Source organism: Ahaetulla prasina, chromosome 4 (assembly GCF_028640845.1).
Source record: "Ahaetulla prasina isolate Xishuangbanna chromosome 4, ASM2864084v1, whole genome shotgun sequence".
In the NCBI taxonomy this organism is placed as follows: Eukaryota; Metazoa; Chordata; class Lepidosauria; order Squamata; family Colubridae; genus Ahaetulla; species Ahaetulla prasina.
This window is the reverse complement of record NC_080542.1, coordinates 8,603,655-8,625,284: the sequence shown is the minus strand read 5'-3', so window position 1 is coordinate 8,625,284 and position 21,630 is coordinate 8,603,655. Positions and strand designations below refer to the sequence as shown.

General features: G+C 41.0%; 1 protein-coding gene across 1 annotated transcript; it reads left to right on the top strand.

Annotated features, from left to right (window-relative positions):
- The first annotated feature begins 1,266 nt into the window (after positions 1-1,266).
- LOC131197064 (vomeronasal type-2 receptor 26-like) lies at positions 1,267-6,216 on the top strand. Its single transcript, XM_058180681.1, has 6 exons — positions 1,267-1,463; positions 1,790-2,081; positions 2,526-3,389; positions 4,414-4,641; positions 5,082-5,208; positions 5,318-6,216. Exons 1-6 carry the CDS (start codon positions 1,267-1,269, stop codon positions 6,214-6,216), a joined length of 2,607 nt encoding a protein of 868 aa, XP_058036664.1.
- The last annotated feature ends 15,414 nt before the right edge of the window (positions 6,217-21,630 follow it).

Here is a 21,630-nt window from a genome sequence, read left to right as displayed (position 1 = left end):
TCCTTTAAGATTTTTATTACAGTTTTAGGGGAAACATTCTGCCTTTTTAATATTTCCTAAAATATTTCATTCTTCTAGGAGAGGGGAGGGTGCTAACTTTCTACAATACCTTTTGAAACACCTTCTAGGGCAGCGGTTCTCAACCTGTGGGTCAGGACCCCATTGGGGGTCGAATGATAATTTGCCAGGGGTCATCTAAGACCATCGGAAATATGGGAAGTATACTTGCGAGTTGAAGAATCACGCTCCAATGGTTGACTTCAAAAGCCAGCTGCAGGCTCTTCAAATCACTAACCGAATTCGGCTTCAGGCGTGATCAATTAAAAAAGAGAGAAATCTTTGCTCTGATGTCTCCCTCTCAAGCCAGCTGCAATCACTCCCAATCACTAGCCTAATCTGGCTTCAGGTGCGATAAACTTAATAGGGGAGGAGTCTCCGCTTTAATGCCTCCGTCCTCAAGGCAATCGCAAGCAGTTCAGATCACTAGCCAATATGGCTTCAGGCGCGATAAATTCAAAACAAAAATAATTTTACGATTGGGGGTCGTCACATCGTGGGGAATTGTATTAAAGGGGTCGCCACATCATGGGGAATTGTATTAAAGGGGTCACAGCACTATAAAGGTTGAGAACCACTGTTCTAGGGAGATCTGGAAATAATGGAAAAATTCTTAAAATAAGGAAATGCCAAAACGTCTATGCATGTTAATACTATAGAAAAGAAAGTGAACTGCATTTATCATTCATAGTAAAAACAATATAAATTTCAAAAAAAAGGAAGTGTATTTTGTGTTGCAAATTCCCCCTTGTATTAGTAATTGTGCATTTCAAAAAGCATTTAAACATCAGAAACTTATTCTCCCCCTCCCCCCAAAAAATGTAATTATCTCCTACAGGAATCACCATATTTTCTTCACTAAGCAAAAACATCAAAGACAGCACAGATGGTTATTTCAATTCAACAACAATCAATTTATCTTGAACCCAAAGGGATTGGCACAAGGATAATAACTCTGACTCTGTGTGTCAGAGTCATGGCTACAGGTTTCCTCGCTCTATTCTACTCTGCTGGAGTATCTGTTAAATGCTGATTCTAATGAGGACAGGAATTTTCACTCTCATGGATATCCAAATACCCAAAGGTGGGTTCTCTGATTAGATGCACTCTCAGATATAAAGCTTGAATTAATCACTGGATAAACTATTGGAATAATACAACCTTTATTGTAGGATGGGATGAAGGATTGAGACATATTCAAGAGTGAAGATGTTGCTTCTTCTAGTGTTCCTGGTGAAGAAAATAGTGACTCTGAGCTGCCCTGCAAGTGATGCTTTCCTTGTTCCACATGAGTGGTACCAACCTGGGGACCTCATCGTTGGTGGGATAGTGTCCCTCACCTATTATAATCTTTATGAAATTAACTTTAAGGAACATCCTTATATAACATCTTATGACGCACAAAAGTAAGGATTCATTTTTTTCTTTTTCTTTTTTAATGTTAATCAGTTTTCCAAAAATTCCTTATGAGAGTGAAAGGATCTCAGTATAAATCTAGGCTTTATATCTAATTCAAGTCTATCTTTCAAATGCTTTTAATTATGGAATAAACCTTTTTCTTTACTTTATGGTGAAGTGTTTGTCACATAATATCTGAAAGTTTGATGAAAAACTATTTTGAAGAACATTTAGTAAGCTTAAGATAAAGTTTCCTAGTTCATATAGAAATGATGCTACCTTATGAGAATTTGCCAACTTCCTTTTTCAACTGCGGTATTTAAATCATTTGCAGTGTAATAATCAAATTCTACCAGCACATCCTTGCCTTGGCTTTTGCTGTGAAGGAGATCAATGAGGACTCCCAGATCTTACCTAATGTCACTCTTGGGTTCCACATCTATGACAGTTACTATGATTCAAGGATGACCTATCGCACCACTCTGGACCTCCTTTTCAAATCCCAGGAATTTGTCCCTAATTACAAATGTGATCACCAGAAGAATCTCATGGCTGTCATTGGGGGACTGGATTTTGTCACATCATCTTATATAGCTGAAATTACAGGAATCTTCAAGATTCCACAAGTAAGTTCTGAAGAGGTTGAGCAGAAAATTCTTAGTCTTATGGTTGTTATGGTATAATTAATGGACATTAAATGGCTTGGGTTTCTGTTTAGATGTTCTCCATGGCTTAAGGTCTACTACTTGGCATTCTTTTCTGAAACGAAAATGCCTGTTACAGGAAGTGAATATCAAGGATCAATACCAGAGGGAAGATTTGAATGGCTTCTATAAAAACAATTGATCTAGTATGGGTGCTTTAAATATTTTCACACAATGAGAACATCCTAAGAATAACAGAGTTGGAAGGGACATTGGAGGTCTTCTACTCCAAGAAATTTGTTACTATATTCTTAAAAGAGTGCTAGGAGAAAAAAACATTCCTTTGATATATTTTAGGTGAAAACATGATAGGAAAATTAAATTTAATCTAAAGACTCTAAAGAATACTGCTGGATTTTATTTTAGCTGACATACGGCTCATTAGCCCAAGAGGAATTTCAGACCAGTAAGCTATCTTCTCTATATTTCATTGTCCCAAAACAGGACCATCAGTACATTGGGATCATCCAACTGCTTTGTCATTTTAGGTGGACGTGGATTGGGATATTTTCTGTTGATAACAACAATGGAGAAAATTTCTTACAGAAAATGCAGCCCTTACTTTCAGAGAATGGAATCTGCTCAGCTTTTATAGAAAGGCTTCCTCAACAATTCCACTTGGAAAGATTACCAGAATTGTATCAAACAATCTCCATTATTTCCTTTAATATGATGAATAGCAAAGCCAATGTGTTTCTTGTCTATGGAGAAGCCTGGACCATTATATGGCTAAGATTAGTAACATTTCTGGTAGATCCTGAAAGCAAGGAAACAGCATTATTAAGAAAGGTGTGGATCATGACTGCACAGATTGATTTTGTATTATCAGGTGTTCAAATCAAATGGGATCTGGAGATGTATAATGGGGCTATTTCCTTCACTGTTCACTCAACAGAAGTTGTAGGTTTCAAGGAATTTCTTCAGACCACAAATCTTCTTTCAGACTACAGAGATGGGTTTCGGCAGAATGTTTGGGAACAATCATTTGATTGTTCCTTTCCAAAACCAGAATTAAAAAAAATTCAGAGTAGAAAATACACTGGGGAGATGAAGCTGGAGGATCTTCCTGCATCTATATTTGAAATGGAAATGACTGGGCACAGCTACAGTGTCTACAATGCTGTTTATGCTATGGCTCATGCTTTGCAGGCTCTACACCTGTTGGGTTTCAATAGGAAGAAAACTATGATGGGTAAAAAGACTGATCTTCCAAATCTGCAGGCTTGGCAGGTATTCTCTTTGAATTGGACTCTTCTTTTATTTTAGTGAGCAGTTTGATGTAGAATTATGTTTTGAACCCATTGTGGAAAGTCTTAATATTTTCTGCATGTAGAATCATCTTAACTATGAGAAAATCAGAAATAAGGAATAATTCCTTGATAGAACAATGAATTAATGCAAAAACTTGCCTTCAGAAATCCTGGACGCTACATAACTGGAGATGATTGGAGAATCATTTGTCTAAACCATTATAGGGTCTTCTCCTTGAGCAGGGTGGTGTACTAGATGACCTCCAAAGTCCCTTCTAACTCTGTTATGTTGTATACGGAAATAATGGTTCACGTTCTTATTTTGTTATTCAGGTATTCTTCTATTCTGATCACCCAGAAGCTGCTATAAAAATCATGATTTAGGTATCAGTAGGAGTTATTTAACAAATCATGAGTCCTTCGGGAGAAGGGCGGAATAAAAGTTTAAATAAATAAATAAATAAATAAATAAATCATAGATGCAATAAGAGTTTCTTAAAATTTCTTAAAATGATAATTTACTTTGTGTTTCATTGTCTCTTCCCAAAAATAATCAATTCTCCAAAAACTTTTGTGTGGCTCATGAACTCTTCATGAGTGACAAGCTGAGCTTTCTATCCCTATCAGAGATTTAGGGCTATGAAGTGGTGGTCCTCCTTAGATGTGACATGCATAGTTCAAAAAAACTCCATGTTTGCTATAGTCTCTGCTTTTCATTTGTCTATCAAAGAATGCTTAAGTCTCAGATTCTAAAATCTGGCTAAAAGAAATTAATCTGACTCTCAAATAGCTTTGTACCAGTTAGGAAAGATTAGATGTGATTTAAATAATATCAAACAAATAATGGAGTGGACATGTACATTTCCATGCAATATTGATTATGAAATTCCTAAGAATACATATTTTATAATAGTTATTGGAATATGAAGAATGAGTGAATCAAAGTTCAATATGTTATTCTCTTCTCTGTTATATATCTATCTCTTCTATTCCCTTTCAAGTAGCTCCATTCATTTCTTCAATGCATTTCTTTCAACAATTCAGCTGGGGAGAGATTGTTTCTGAATGAGAAAGGAGAAGCAAAAGGTGGATTCGACATCACCAACTTGATCACTTTTTCGAACAGATCTTTTCAGAGAGTTAAAGTTGGAAAGCTGGATCTAGAGACTTTGAAAGGGAAGGAATTATTCATTCATGAAGATGTGATTTTCTGGAACCCAAATTTTAACCAGGTTTACGAATTATTGTATCGAATATATTTAATCCATTATGATCCGATATTGAACACAATCCATTTTGAAATATCATTTCTGGTTTTTTAAAATAAATACTGGTACATTCTTTTCAAATGCTGTTGATGATCCAGCACTCATCCATGTGACAAAATGATATTACAATACAAAAGACACATTTGGACATTTGGTTTCCATTTCTATTTGAAATCACAGGAGTGGCCATTTTTCCATGAAATTGCCACCCTGTGTAATTATTTACTCTTCAAGCAGGACCTTTTCTACATCAGTGAAGTTTCTACATCTTTTTAAGTTGTGGATGAAATTGATAAATTCAGTATTCTTTTAGGAAGTCAAAAATAATTTCCCTATATAAAGGATGAAAAATACGATCACTTCTAAATATCTCCAATTTTTAATTCTTTTACGATTATCACTAGGTTCCTCCACTTTCTCAGTGCAATGACCCCTGTTTCCCTGGATCCTGGAAGAAATGGATTGAAGGGGATCAGTTCTGCTGCTATGACTGTGTTCCCTGCCCAGAAGGGAAGATTTCAAATCAAAATGGTAGGGTACGAATTCTACAATTTTTCCTTAGACTTAAGCAAATATTAATAAACTGATTTTCAGTATTATGGAATGCATAGGTGAAAAAACTCCTTGACTTTTCTTATAGATATGGAAGATTGCTTTGAATGTTCAGAAGATCATTATCCAAATCAAGAAAAGAAAGGATGTATCTTGAAACTGCTGCTCTTTCTAACTTTTGAAGAAACCTTAGGAATTGGTTTATCCTCAGCAGCTCTTGGTTTCTTCTTCTTGACATCTTGGGTTCTTGGAACTTTTATTAAGCACAGGGATACTCCCATTGTCAAAGCCAACAACCGGTCGTTAACTTATACCCTCCTTGCCTGTCTTCTCCTCTGTTTTCTCTCCTCTTTGCTCTTCCTCAGCCAACCTGGCAAAGTGACCTGCCTTCTCCGGCAACCAATGTTTGGCATCACCTTCTCAGTGGCAATTTCTAGTGTACTGGCCAAAACCATCACTGTGGTTGTGGCTTTCATGGCCACTAAACCAGGATCTCAGATGAGGAAATGGGTGGGGAAGAAATTGGCCTTTTCTATTGTCCTTTCTTGCTCTCTCATCCAAGTAGGTATTTGTATTCTTTGGTTGTCAACATCTCCCCCATTCCCTGAGTTGGACATGCACTCAGAGCTCCAAGAAATGATTTTACAATGCAACGAGGGTTCAACTTTCTTCTTTTATTGTGTCTTGGGCTACATGGGTATCTTGGCCATTGCCAGCTTTATTGTGGCTTTTCTTGCCCGTAAATTACCTGACAGCTTTAATGAAGCCAAGTTCATCACCTTCAGCATGTTGGCCTTTTGCAGTGTGTGGATCTCCTTCTTTCCAGCCTATCTGAGCACAAAAGGCAAAGCCATGGTAGCTGTGGAGGTCTTCTCCATCTTGTCCTCCAGTGCTGCACTACTGGGATGCATATTCCTGCCAAAATGCTATATCATTGTTTTCAGACCTGAATTGAACTACAGGGAGCAGCTCATAAAGAAAAATTAGTTCCTCCTGTGTTCTTTCTGGCTCAGCAGAAAGTTTGAAATGATGCTTTCTGCAAGAAACTTATAATAAACCTATAGAAACGTAAATTTTTATTTCTGTTAAAGAACAGTTTATGTAGGATATTTATAATTGTTAACTTTTAATATGATTGCCCATTCCAAAAGAAATGATCGTTTTTCTGCATTTTACTATTTTTCAATACTGACAGATAGAAATGCAGACAGACAGTCTATGTGTGTGTGAGAGAGAGAGAGAGAGGGAGGGAGAGGGAGAGAGAGAGATGATAGATAGACAGATAGATAGGTAGGTAGATAGATAGATAGATAGATAGATAGATAGATAGATAGATAGATAGATAGATAGATAGATAGATAGATAGATAGATGATAGATAGATAGAGTGATAGATGATAGATAGATAAAGATAGAGATATATAGATATATAGATGATAGATAGATAGATAGATAGATAGATAGATGATACATAAATGATAGACAGATAGAGGATGGATGAAGGGTGGATGGATGGATGGATGGATGGATGGATGGATGGATGGGTAGATAGATAGATGATAGAGATCAATATTTGTTAAGGGTGTGGAAGAAATATCAATACAAGCTAGATTATAAAATACCAATATGGGTAATTCCTAGACATACGATTGAGAATATAAATATAGAACAAAAACATAAAGAACTTCTTTTTCTAGAAAAGGGTAAACTACAACTAAAATCTTTAAATAAACTGAGAGATGAAGGCATGAATTATACTTGGCTTCAGTATGGACAGTTGCAAGCTAGATGGAGATTAGATGAGAAAATTGGTATTATGCAAAATGAGGAAAATTTGGTAAAACAAATTAGAGATCAAGGTCAAATGCATATTAAGAGGTTGTATAATGTATTGATAGAAACAGACTCTGAAATAGAATTGGTTAAGGATTGCATGATAAAATGGGCACAAAATATTCAACAACCCATAATGATGGAAACATGGGAAAAATATGGGTTAGAAATGTCAAATTTACACAAGCACAAAGTTTAAGAGAGAATTTTTTATAAAATGTTTTATAGATGGCATTTAGACCCTAAAAAATTGGCATGTATGTATCCAAATATGCAAGCTAAATGTTGGCGATGTGAATGGGAGGATGCTACTAATTTTCATATATGGTGGACTTGTAAAAAAATCAAAGCATTTTGGATTAAAATATGGTGGATTATGCAGAATATTTTGAAAAAGAAGATAAAATTTACTCCACAGTTGTTCTTATTGGGTATAATTACAGACTGTACAGTTAAAGAGACTAAGCTGATTCTAAATTTAATAACAGCAGTGAGACTTTGGGTGCACAATACTGGAAGAGAGAAGATTTACCTACGATTGAAGATACTTAAAGTATCAAACTTAGCAGAAATGGCAAACATTTCTGCGTATTTGAAAGAACATTCACAAGAAAAATATGTATTGGAGTGGAGAAGGTGGATTGATTATGTTCAAAATAAGTATCGGACTAAAAAGTATCAAATAGTTTATGAATAATGTTATGAATGGCATATATGTTTATATGGGAAAGGGGAGTTAAGGGTGTGTTGGAAGAGGGTGGATATGAGTTAAGATTTTTGTTGTATTTTAGCTTATGATTGTTAGATGTTATACCCTGCATTTTGTTCTGGGAAATCTCGGTGGGTGGGATTGGGGGGGAAAGGGAGGAGGGAGGGGGGAACAATGGTTTAAAAATTTGTTCTTTGTAAAACTTTTTCAATAAAAATATATAGAGAGAGATAAAGATAAATCTATCTATCTATCTATCTATCTATCTATCTATATAGGATAGTTAGAGAGATAGAGAGAGATAGAGAGATAGATGATAGACAGATGATAGATACTATGTATGAAGTGAATGGCCCAAATTATAATGAAAGTGCAACCTTAATTCAGGTAGAAACCTGTTACTCTGGACTTCTCTGCCTTTTTAGTTTACCATTTTATAAATTGAAATGTAAGAAACCTCCTTGAATAAAACCTTATTATCTACCAGTGTGAGGAGTTTTATTTATCTGTTTATTTAAGAGAATTTATACAGCCACCCACTCACTGTCGATGTCCCTGAGCTGCTTAAAAAATTATAAAATATACAAAGAATAAAAGCACACCCCTGGGGAACTTCAAGCCTTGGAGTTTGATTTTGTTGGGGGTGTTACTTGGAACCCTAACATTAACCCGAATCCCCTTTCAACCTAAGCTCCCCTGAGCTATGGAATGCTGTCCGGGGTCCTGAAGTCCAAACATCAGCCCGATACCAGGTGGTGCGAAGACTCACGGAGTATTACATTTAGAGCTCAAACCCCTTGTAGCTAGGCAACCGCATACCAGAGCCAATGGACCTGACCTTGAAGATAACAGCAGCTGCAAAGCTGCAATGTAAGCTTCCCCCTATTCCCTCCCCCTTATTCTATGGCATCAAGCAACAGGCTGGCTGACACTTATTGATAAAACCAGACGCTCAGGGCTTGCAAAAAGGATCAAAATGCAGACCAATCTAATCTTAGCATAGATGATGTTCCAGAGGGAGGGAGCCATCACAAAGAAGCTACTTCTTCTGGGTCCCACCGGATATCCTGACTTAAGAGAGAGGATCCACAATATTCTCTGCCTCCCTGCTCTAGTGGATCACATGGATGTCATCAGGAAGAGACAGTACTTCAAATAACCTGGTCCCAAGCCATGTAAGGTTTAAAGGTGCCAACCAGCACCTTGAATTGTATCCAGAAGCAAATTGTCAGCCAATGCAACTTCCACAGGAATGGTGACACCTGTGCACACCTGGGTCTGCACAAAACCATACAGCTGGCTGCATTTTGAACTAAATGGAGGTTCTGGGTATTTTTCAAGGGCAGCCCCATGTAGATTTCCATGCAGACTAGAGACTTATTAATTAGTGTCATGCATAATTTATCACTTTTATGAACTGAAATTTAAGGAACACCACTGTATAAAACCAATTGAAGTCCCATTGTAAAAGTGTTTTTTTTAATATAACCTCAGCCAGTTCCCCCAAACCCCATGGACAATGTTTCTCCAGTTCTTCCTCTCCTCTATCATCCCTCGGAGTCCATTCAAGCTCACACCGACTCCATCCAGCCACCTCATTCTCTGTCATCCCCTTCTTCTTTTGCCCTCAATCGTTCCCAGCATTAGGCTCTTCTCCAGTGAGTCCTTCCTTCTCATTAGGTGGCCAAAGTATTTGAGTTTCATCTTCAAGATCTGGCCTACTAGAGAGCAATCAGGGTTGATCTCCTCTAGGACTGACCAGTTTGATCACCTTGCAGTCCAAGGGACTCACAGGAGTCTTCAACAGCACCCTAGTTCAAGTAATTTCCAAATTAAAAAAAAAACATGATTAAGTATATTCTCGTCTTTGAATAAAGCAACCAATGTAACCATTTCTGCCTTTTCTTCCTTGCTTTGAAAATAATATATATATCTGTTTGCACTTCATTATCTTTATAAATTACCACTAATCATAGAAACAAAAATCACTGTATTCTTTCAAAATCTTTAATCTTGAAGGGAAAAATACTTTTTATCTATTTTAAAACACTAAACTTTTATTTAAAAAATCTAAAAGCAGAAAGTTCTAATCCATCTTTTTAAAAAACTTCCTCTTACCATACAAAATTTAAAACTCTCTTTCAGTCAAACCAGTAGCATTCCAAGTAATTCCAATTAACTCATTAAATTTAAATCATTCTCTCCAAGTTAGCCTATAAAACAATAGGTTTCTTCTTGTATGCTTCCTTTTTAAAACTGTAAACTTTTCTTTAAGCTAATACATCTTTTTCTTTAAGTTTTCTTAATGTAGATAATTCAGTTATCCTTTATGGATTTTCAAACCCACTTTACACTAAAGTGTCTTTATTTATTTATTTTATTTATTTATTTATTACATTTGTATACTGCCCTTCTCCCGAAGGACTCATATTACAAATATGAGACCAATGAAAATCCTTCCCAATTCCAAAAAGAAGAAAAAGTAGACATCCTACTCATAGCTAGTTTAAGAAAAAATGTCACCCAAACTAACTATTGGGGAAATAGCAGAAGTATCCCCTCCTTTCTAGGGGTATCTGGAAACCATGAAAACTTCTTAACATGAATGCCAAAATATCTATGAATCTTAATGCTATTCAAAGAAAGGAGAACTGTATTTATTAATCATTCATTCATTCAATTCATTTATTTTGTCACACAGTATATATAAGCCTAAGCATGAAATAATTATACAATATATAAACATATATATGAGTATGAGTATGTAATAACTATATTAATTGGATAACGAGAGGAAACAATAGGACAGGAACGGTAGGCACGCTTGTGCTCTTATGCATGCCCCTTACAGACCTCTTAGGAATGGGGTGAGGTCAATAGTAGATAGTCTTTGGTTAAAGCTTTGGGGATTTTGGGAATGACCACAGAGTCAGGTAGCATTAACAACTCTGTTACTGAAGTCATATTTTCTGCAATCAAGATTGGAGCGGTTTACATTAAGTTTAAATCTATTGTGTGCTTGTATATTGTTGCATTTGAAGCTGAAGTAGTCTTTGACAGGAAGGACATTGTAATAGATGATTCTATGAGTTAAACTCAGGTCATATCGAAGGCGGTGTAGTTCTAAATTTTCTAAACCCAGGATTTTAAGTCTGGTGGCATAAGGTATTTTATTGTATTTGGAGGAGTGGAGTACTCTTCTTGTAAAATATTTCTGGACATGTTCAATTGTATTGATGTCAGAAATGTGGTATGGGTTCCAAACAGGCAAGCTGTATTCAAGAATTGGTCTAGCAAATGTTTTATATGCTCTGGTTAGTAGTGTAGTGTTTTTGGAGAAGAAGCTACGCAAGATTACGTTTACAACTTTTAACATCTTTTTTGCTATGTAGTTATAGTGGGCTTAGGCACTTAGATCATTTGATATGAAAACTCCAAGATCTTTAATAGGGTGGGAGTCATCAGTAAGGTAATGTCCATCAAGCTTGTACTTAATGTTTAGGTTCTTTTTTCCAATATGTAAGACTGAGCATTTGCTGGTTGAGATTTTGAGTTGCCAAGTTTTAGACCATTCAGAATCATCAGTGCTTGGAATACTTTACCTGACTCTGTGGTCTCTTCCCATAATCCTAAAATCTTCAACCAAAAACTGTCTACTATTGACCTCACCCCATTCCTAAGGGGACCATAAGGGGCGCACAAAACGTGCCTACCATTCCTGTCCTATTGTTTTTCTTTTCTTCTTCCTACATACATATATGCTTATACCTCCTTATATTTACCCGTATATGTGTTTATATATTATATAATCTTTTTGTATGATACCTACATATATTGTTATGACAAAATAAATAAATAAATAAATAAATTCAGATAAAAAGTCAAGGTCTTTTTGGAGGATAGCTGTATTGTTGGTGGTGTTAAATAGTTTGACACAATTACTTGTAATATGGTCACAGAGATCATTAATGTATAATATGAAGAGTGTTGGTCCAAGAACAACCCCCTGGAACAAGTTACCACCAGGTATCCGTCAACTCCCTGATCTTCGGACCTTTCGACACAAGCTGAAAACATTTTTGTTTCACCGTGCAGGACTGGCCTAGTGGGGTTTTAATAAGGGGTTTTATTGGTTTTAAGTTCTTCAACCAACTCTAAATTTTCCTTTTAAACTGGTCGTAAAAATTGTACTAACTGTCTTTACTTTGGCTGTAAACCGCTCTGAGTCCTTTGGGAGAAGGGCTGTATAGAAATTGAAACAATAAATAAATAAATAAATAAATAAATAAATAAATAAATAAATAAATAAATAAATAAATAAATAAATAAATAAATAAATAAATAAATAAGAACGCTGCCTTGGGGAACACCACTTTTAACAGGAACAGGATTTGATACAGCATTGCCAATTTTGACCAGTTGTTGTCTGTTTGATAGAAAAGCCGTTATCCAATTGTGGAGGGGTCCTGAGATGCCGTAGGATTTTAGTTTTAGGAGAAGTTTATCATGTACTACTGAATCGAAAGATTTACAGAAGTCTATGTAGATTGCATCTATTGCTTTACCCTGATCAAGATTTGTAGTCCATATGTTTTTGCAGTGAAGAAGTTGTTTATTTATTTATTTAAATTTTTTATACCGCCCTTCTCCCGAAGGACTCAGGGCAGTTCACAGCCAGATAAAATAAACAATAATATTACAATATAAATACTATTAAAATACAATTAAAAAACTTATTCAATTGGCCAGGATTAAAAAATTTAACATGATAAAACCCATATAAACCCATATAAAATTAAAAACCATATAAATCTAAAATCCTATGCCAGTCCTGCGCAAGTGAACAAATAGGTCTTCAGCTCGCGGCAAAAGGTCCAAAGGTCAGGAAGTTGGTGGAGTCCTGTGGGGAGGTCATTCCAGAGGGTAGGAGCCCCCACAGAAAAGGCCCGTCCCCTGGGGGTCGCCAGCCGACATTGACTGGCCGACGGCACACTGAGGAGTCCCTCTCTGTGAGAGCGCACGGGTCGGTGGGAGGCATTCGGTAGCAGTAGGCAGTCCCATAGATAACCCGGCCCTCAGCCATGGAGCGCTTTAAAGACAGTAACCAAAACCTTGAAGCGCACCCGAAAGGCCACAGGCAGCCAGTGCAGCCTGCGCAGGAGTGGTGTCACATGGGAGCCATGAGGGGCTCCCTCTATCACCCACGCAGCTGCATTCTGAACTAACTGGAGCCTCCGGATGCTCTTCAAGGGGAGCCCCATGGAGAGAGCATTGCAGTAATCCAAGCGAGATGTCACGAGCGCATGAGTGACCGTGCATAAGGCATCCCGGTCTAGGAAAGGGTGCAACTGGCAGATCAGGTGGACCTGGTAAAAAGCTCTCCTGGAGACAGCCGTCAAATTGTCATCAAAAGACAGCCGTCCATCCAGGAGAACGCCCAAGTTGCGTACCCTTTCCTTTGGGGCCAATGACTCGCCCCCAACAGTCAGCCGCGGCTGCAACTGACTGTACTGGGGTGCCGCCATCCACAGCCACTCTGTCTGTGGGTTAGGTCGTTGCACTTATTGTTGGTACAACTGGGGAATGTCGGGTATAAGTCATTACTGTTAACAAAGACTGTGCCAAAGAATGTATAGAAGAGTTTTGCTTTAACTGTTTCATCATTATATTCTTTGTCATTAGAATCTTTTAGTGGTGGGATGGATCTCGAGTCTTTAAGTTTGTTGTTCACAAAATTATAAAAAGCACGATTGGAATTTGTGAGCAAGAGGTTTTCTGCTTGCTTGGTGTGGTAATTGGTGCATTCAGTTTTTATTTGATTGCATATAGTTTTGTAGCGTTTTTGGAAATTTGCTACATAGCCCTTTTTGTTTCTTCTCCAGAGGGATTTTTTTTTTTTTTTTGGATTGAAGCTTTTTTATTGATATGGGTAATTTTTTTTTCTGATTTTGGTGGTGGTTTGTGGTATGTAGAGATGAATGACTCTATTGACTTCAAGCAGAAAAATTTTATAGTGGTCTTCTGCAGTGATGTAGGTTGAAAACAGATTTTGCCAGTCAAGAAATGAGAGGTTGTAGTTTAAAAGGTCATAGTTGGCTTTTTTGAAATTGTAGTTTGGAATACCATTATTATGATGATTTATGTAAGGGCGTATATTGAGACAAAAGTTGTTGAGTCTTGTATTGTTATCTACTAGTTGTTCTAGACCAAGGTTTGTAACAGCGTTGTATAGGGTAGTATGGATGGGTTCAGTTGTACATTCATTTGTTATCCAGTTAATAGAAGGTAGATTAAGGTCACCCAGAAAGATGAGAGGATATGGGCAAGAGGTAGCCCATGTTACTAGTGTGATTAACTTGTTTGCATGAGCAATGTCGTGGTCAGGGGCTCTGTAGCATAGTAAAAATTGAAGTGTGATGTTAAGGGACAGGTCACATACAATAGTCTCAGGAAGAGAAAGTTTATGTGTAACTTGAATATTTTTTAGATTCAGTGACCTTTTGTAAAAGATAGTCACTCCACCTCCTCTGCGGGTTTTGCTATCTGACTGAAAAACATGATACTCTTTGTTTGAAATAATGGAGTCAGAGAGGGATGAGTTCAGCCATGTTTTTCAAACAAATATAATATCAAATGTACTAATGTTTAACAAGAGGATAAATTCAGGCAATTTATTTACAATGCTTCTTGCATTTATCAATTTGCATTTAAGATTTGCAGTGTTTGGTGTAGAAGAAGTAAGGGGTGTGCATACCTAGTTTTGAATGATAGTTGGTTGGGGGTTATGTACGATGGGTGGGGGTAGTTGGAGGTTGGATGGTTGTTCAACATTTGGTTGAACAATGGATGGTTGACAATTGGATGGTTGACAATTGGATGGTTGAAGATTTTGCACAGGTGGTTGAAGGTTGGTTTGGTTGAACATCGGTTGGTTCAAAAAAAATTGTTCAAATTGTAAAAAAATAAAATAAATTACAAAAATCAAGTGTATTCAGTATTGCAAATTCACCTCAGTACATTGTAGTAGCAATTGTGCATTTAAAAAAGCATTTAAACTTCAACCACTTACTCTCTCAACAGAAACAACATAATTATCTCCTACGGGAATCACCATATTTTCTTCACTCGCCATCAAAACATCAAAGATTGAACAGAAGGTTATTTCAATTCAACCACAATCAATGTATCTTGAACCCCAGAGAGATTGAAACAAGGATCATAATGGCTGTGTGTCAGAGTCATTGCTACCACTTTCCTCCCTCTATTCTCCTCTTCCAGAGTATCTGTTCAAACGCTGATTCTATTGAAGACATGAATTTTCACTCTCATGGATATCCATATGCCCAATGGTGGATTTTCTGATTAGATGCACTCTCAGATATAAACCTTGAATTAATCACTGGATTAGCTATTGGAATAATACAATATTTATTGTAGGACGGGATGAGAGGTGGAGACATTTCCAAGAGTGAAGATGTTGCTCCTTCTAATGTTTCTAGTGAAGAAAATAGTGACTCTCAGCTGCCCTGCAAGTGATGCTTTCCTTGTCCCACATGAGTGGTACCAACCTGGGGACCTCATCATTGGTGGGATAGTGTCCCACACTTATTACAACCTTCATGAAATTAATTTTAAGGAACATCCTTATAAAACATCTTACGACACACCAAAGTAAGAATTCTTTTTTTTTCTTTTTCTAATGTTAAATCAGTTTCCCAAAAATTGCTTATGAGAGTAAAAAGTTCTCAGTATAAATGTAGTCTTTATATCTAATCCAAGTCTATCTTTCAAATTATTTCAGTTATGGAATATACCTTTTAATTTACTTTAGGTGAAGTGTTTGTCATATAATGTATGAAACTTTGGTGCAAAACACATTTTGAAGAAGATTTAGTAAGCTTAAGAGAATATTTTTTTAAAAAATTCTGTATTGTCACTCTGAACAAAACGTACATACAATAAATGACAGATATATGCTGAAATTGTACATATTCCATTTTTGGGGGAAATTAGAAACTAAATGGAGTTCCATGAAAAAAGCATTATTTTTTATTTTATTGTAGAGGATATTTGTTGCAAATCATGCTATTACTGTAGAAAAGCAAATTTAAGCTATGTACAAATTATTCAGTATTTTAGAAAATCTATTACTTTCTTACCTTCATCAGAGAAAGAAATGTTTGCTATTTCATATAGAAATGATGCCACCTTATGAGAATTTGCCAACTTTCTTTTTCAACTGGGCTATTTAACTCATTTGCAGTGTATTAATCAAATTCTACCAGCACATCCTTGCCTTGGTCTTTGCTGTGAAGGAGATCAATGAGGACTCCAGGATCTTACCTAATGTCACTCTTGGGTTCCACATCTATGACAGTTACTATGATTCAAGGATGACCTATCGCATCACTCTGGACCTGCTTTTCAAATCCCAGGAGTTTGTCCCTAACTATAATTGTGATCGCCAGAAGAATCTCATGGCTATCATTGGAGGATTGTATTTTGCCACATCATTTTATATAGCTGATATTATAGGATTCTTCAAGATTCCACAAGTAAGTTCTGAAAGGGTTGAGCAGAAAATTCTTATTCTTATGGTTGTTATGGAATAATTAATCGGCATCAAAATTAAGCTTAATTTTCTGCTAAGATGTTCTGCATTGCTTATAGTCTACTTCACATTCTTTTCTTACACTACAATGCCAATTACAGGAAGTGAATATCAGGTGTCATGCCATATCTGGGAGATGCCTTACTGAAGTCCAAGTAAATTTTATCCACTGCATTCCTCTGCTCCACTAATTTTCTCACTTTGTCAAAGAATGCAATAAGATTTCCTTGGCATGATCTGTTTTGGACAAACTCATGTTGGCTTTTGGTTATTACTTTGTTTGCTTCTAGGTGTTCGCTGATTTGTTCCTTGATTTTCTTTTCCAGAATCTTCCCTGGTATTGAGGTCAGGCCGGTAGGTCTGTAGTTTCCCAGTTGTTTTTCCCCTTTTTTGAAAATGGGAACTACATCAGCTCTTTTCTAGTCCTCGGGAAGACTACTGTGCTCCAGGATCTTTGAATGATATTGTTCACTGGTTCGTCTGCCAGTTCCTTCAGAACCTTGGGGTGTAATCCATCTGGCTCTTGCTGGTTTGAACTCCTCTAGGGTAGACAGATGTTCACTTACCATTTTCTTCCCTATTTTAACTTGTGTTTCTAATCTGTTTTTTGTGGTGCAGTTTTTGATAGGTTGGACAGTTTTTTTCTTTTTATGTAGACAGATGCAAAAAATGAATTAAGTAGTTCTTCTTTCTTCCTGTTGCTTGTCACCTTATTGCCACTTTCTCCCAGCACTGGACCAATTGTTTACTTGACTTTTTTTCTTGTTTTTAACATGTTGGAAGAAGGTTTTTGTTGTTATTTTTTACGTTTGTCGCAAGCCTTTGTTCATTATGAGCCTTAGCTTTCCTCACTTCATCTTTACAGGCTTGGTCTATTTACTGTTGGGAATTATACCTGAGATATATACTAGAGATATAAAATATTTGTATTATGAATATCATTACAGCAGCCAGGATTCTATTTGCAAAAAATTGGAAAAATGAAAAGTTACCTTCACAAGATGAAATAATTAGAAAAATGTTGGAATGTGCAGAGATAAGTAAGTTAACATTTGAAATTGTACTAAGAATGCGCATGTCCAAGATGGCGTCGCGCCGCTAACTGAGAGATGCGGCGGCGAGCCTCCTGGACGTTTCTGGATGAGGGGGGACCCTTTTGAGACCTTGGGTCCCCCGCCCGGGTGGATGAGTGTCCCCTCAGCCCGGGGGTGTTGAGGTGGGTTTGGGGCGGCCCGGGGCGGTCTCCCATCGCGGCGGCGGCGGCGGCGTTCCATTTCCGGCGCCGGCGGCCTGATCCGGCCTTGTCCGGCCTGGTCCGGCCTCGCCCGGTCCCGGCCTGGTCCGGCGGCTTGGCAGCCGGAGGAGTGATGCCGGCGTTGACGGCGTTGTGGCCGGCGGCGGCGGCGGCGCGGCGGCGGCGCGGCGGCGGCAGCGGCAGGCAGCAGGTTTTAGGCCGGCTTGGGGACCTTGAGATCTTGGGTCCCCGCGGGCCTCGGGAGCGTGACCAGAGTGTTCTCTGGTGGCGTTTTCTCGGTGGCGCCTCTTTCCGGCGGCGGCCTGGCCTGGTGGCCTGGCCTGGTGGCCTGGCCTGGTTCGGTGGCGGCGGCGGCGTTGGCGGCTCGAGCCAGGGGTGGGGACCCTGTGGAGATCTTGGGTCCCCCACTTTGGGTGAGAACGCCCAGCCTGGAGAGTAAGGAGGATTCTGGACGGCCTCGCCGGGGCCAACTAGAGCGCTTGTTCGGCGGTGCCCTGGCTTGGTTAGGTGGCGCCGGCGTTGACGGCCTTGACATTGGCCTTGACGGTGTTGACGGCCCTGACATCGGTCGTGGATGAAGATGACGCTCGGACGTTGGCAGTGGAGTTTCCCCCAGGTGGAGCCGAGATGGAGCCCATGGAGTCCGTGAAATTGGAGGACTCGCCCTTTCCTCCCCCCCCCCCGACCACCCTTGGACTGTCCATAGAACATCATCGAGCCTCAGTTTGTTACCATCGGCAGCCAAATTGGGCTGCAATTTCCGAGATTCGATGGACGGGGGTGAGCCGTTGCGGTGCTGAGTGATTGTATAAGGCGGTGATTATTTCATCTACTGCCCGAGACTGAGACTGAGACTGAGATGGATTTCCATCGACTTTTCCCACCCGGAGATATCCTGACCGACCAGGATGGGTTCTTGTGTTTTTCATCATGCGGACATTTTCAGCGGCGGACCTTCTTGCCCTACGAGATTCCCTCTCAGGGTCTGGCCTCACGCTATCGAGGGCCTATCTTGAGGACGGGTTTTGGAACCCCAGAGATGGCATGCCAAGAATAGGAGACTTAGGGATTTTAATTAATTGTTTTTAACCGATTTTTAAGGGAGTTTTAATGGGACTTTACGGGAGGTGGAAATCGACGGGCTTGGGTTGGTGGGGGAGGTAGGGGTGGGGTGGGGTGGGAGGTTAGGCGGATGAGGGGTAGCCGTCGGGAGGAAACCAGTTCCAGCGCATGCTCGTGGCGACTATCAAATGGGTTCGGAGGTTATGGGGAGTGTGTTCTTTGTGTGAGGTGAGTCTATTTGCATGGTAAGTGGGAGGCAGATATGGCGGAAGGGGGATCGACGACATAGGGGTCACGCGTTCGATGTCTGCAGGCGATCGCGTGCCCCGATCCCCCTGACTTCTCCCGTTCCCCGGATGGTCAAGACCCTCAGAGCCTGGGCCTTCGTCTGATGTTATGCAACGCACGGTCCGTGTGCAATAAGGCCCCCCTAATACATGATCTGATACAGGGGTGCCACGGATATTATAGGCGCACGGAGACCTGGTTGGGCACTGAAGGTGTGCCCTGGTCGAGATGTGCCCACCGGGTTTCCGTGCATTCCATCAGCCGAGGCCCAGGGTAGGGGTGGAGGGTGGCGGTTGCTATTAAAGAGAGTCTAGAGCCGAGGGAGACCACTGTACCTCAGATTGCCGGGTGTGAATCCTCTTTGTGAGGTGGGGTCATAGATGTCAGATGGGCTTGCTGGTCGCGTGCACTGGCTCCTTGCTGCGTGACAGCTGCCCTGCCCGAGCTCCTGGAGGTGCTTGCCGGGGTGGCAGTGGAGACCCCAGACTTTTAGTCATGGGGACTTTAACTTGCCATCTGCCGCTCGTCGACGGTAGCTCGGGAGTTCCTGGCCTCCATGACGGCCTTGGACCTGACTCAAGTAGTGGATGGCCCCACTCACATCGGGGGAGGCACACTGGACCTGATTTTTGTCTCTGGTCAGTGGTTGAGAGATCTGGACTTAAAGGAAATAGTCACTGAACCTTTGTCATGGTCAGATCACTCTCTTCTTTGCCTGGACTTTCTGACCGCTACCCAACACCGCAGGGAGACGGAACCATTATGGTGGTACCGTCCCAGGCGCCTGATGGACCCAGAGAGGTTTCGGACGGAGCTTGGGCCACTTCCTGAGGGTCTGGCTCACGGCACGGCAGAGGAACTAGCTGCAGCCTGGGAACGGGCTGCGGCTGGGGCTTTAGACCGTGTCGTGCCTTTGCGGCCTCTGACCCGGCGCAGATCCCAACCGGCTCCTTGGTTCTCCGAGGAGCTGAGGGGGATGAAACGCCGGAGAAGACGCCTAGAGAGTTCCTGGAGGTCCAGCCGTTCAGAGGCTGATCGGACACTAGTTAGATCCTATACCAGGACCTACCTAGTGGCACTGAGGGAAGCGAGGCCCTCACGCCTCCCTCATTGCGCCGGCAGATAACCGCCCAGCTGCCCTGTTGGTGACCCGCTCCCTCCTTCACCAGGGGGAGCGGGATGACCCGTTGCGGGGACGTGCTGAGGAGTTTAACGGTTATCTATACGATAAAATCGTTCAGCTTAGGGACGGTCTGGACCAAAATTGTGGCGATTCAGACGGGGTATCTGAGGGCGGTCTTGGTGATGTTGTGTGGGATGAGTTTGACCCTGTGACTCCCGAGGACATGGACAGGTTGCTGGGTAGATTGAATGCCACCACGTGTTTACTGGACCCGTGCCTCCTGGCTGGTGCTGGCCACTCAGGAGGTGACACGAGGCTGGCTCCAGGGGATTACGAGTGCTTCCTTGTTGGAGGAGTCTTTCCGGCCGCCTTGAAAGAGGCGGTGGTGAGGCCCTCCTCAAGAAGCCTTCCTGGACCCGCTGTTTTAGGTAATTATCGGTCTCCAAACCCGGTGAAGGTTGTAGAGAGTATGGTGGCATATCAGTTTCCCTGCACCTGGAGGAAACTGTCTATCTGGACCATTCCAGTCCGGCTTCCGCCCGGTTACAGCACTGAGACGGCTTTGGTCGCGTTGGTGGATGATCTCTGGAGGGCCAGGGATAGGGGTTATTCCTCTGCCCTGGTCCTATTAGACCTCTCAGCGGCTTTTGATACCATCGACCATGGTATCCTGCTGCGCCGTTGGAGGGGTTGGGAGTGGGAGGCACCGTTTATCGGTGGTTCTCCTCCTATCTCTCCGACCGTCGCAGACGGTGTTGACGGGCAGAGGTCACCCCGGCGCCTCACTTGTGGGGTGCCGCGGTCATTCTCTCGCCTTCTGTTCAACATCTATATGAAGCCGCTGGGTGAGATCATCAGTGGCTTCGTGTGAGGTACCAGCTGTACGCTGATGACACCCAGCTGTACCCACACGGGCCACCCCAATGAAGCTATCAAGTGCTGTCCCGGTGTCTGGAAGCCGTGCGGGTCTGGATGGGGAGAAACAGGCTCAAGCCCAATCCCTCCAAGACGGAGTGGCTGTGGATGCCGGCATCCCGGTACAGTCAGCTGAGTCCGCAGCTGACTGTCGGGAGCGAGTCATTGGCCCCGATGGAAGGGGTGCGTAATTTGGGCGTTCTCCTGGATGCACGGCTGTCTTTTGAAGATCATTTGACGGCCTCCAGGAGAGCTTTCCACCAGGTCCGCCTGGTGCGCCAGTTGCGCCTTTCTAGACCGGGATGCCTTGTGCACAGTCACTCACGCCCTTGTGACGTCGCCTGGACTACTGCAATGCTCTCTACATGGGGCTCCCTTGAAGGGCATCCGGAGGCTGCAGTTGGTCCAGAATGCAGCTGCGCTGGTGATAGAGGGAGCCCTCGTGGCTCCCAGTGACACCTATCCTGCAGGCTGCACTGGCTACCTGTGGCCTTCGGGTGCGCTTCAAGGTGTTGGTGAACGCCTTTAAAGCGCTCCATGGCATAGGGCCGGGTTATTACGGGACCGCCTGCTGCTACCGAATACCTCTCACCGACCCGTGCGCTC

Bases quoted from the DNA above. Each gene is read 5' to 3' on its own strand.
- LOC131197064 (XM_058180681.1), top strand. From the start codon at position 1,267: ATGTTGCTTCTTCTAGTGTTCCTGGTGAAGAAAATAGTGACTCTGAGC. The intron at 3,390-4,413 runs GTATTCTCTTTG...CCTTTCAAGTAG, and splicing joins CAAATCTGCAGGCTTGGCAG to CTCCATTCATTTCTTCAATG. The intron at 4,642-5,081 runs GTTTACGAATTA...GATTATCACTAG, and splicing joins GGAACCCAAATTTTAACCAG to GTTCCTCCACTTTCTCAGTG.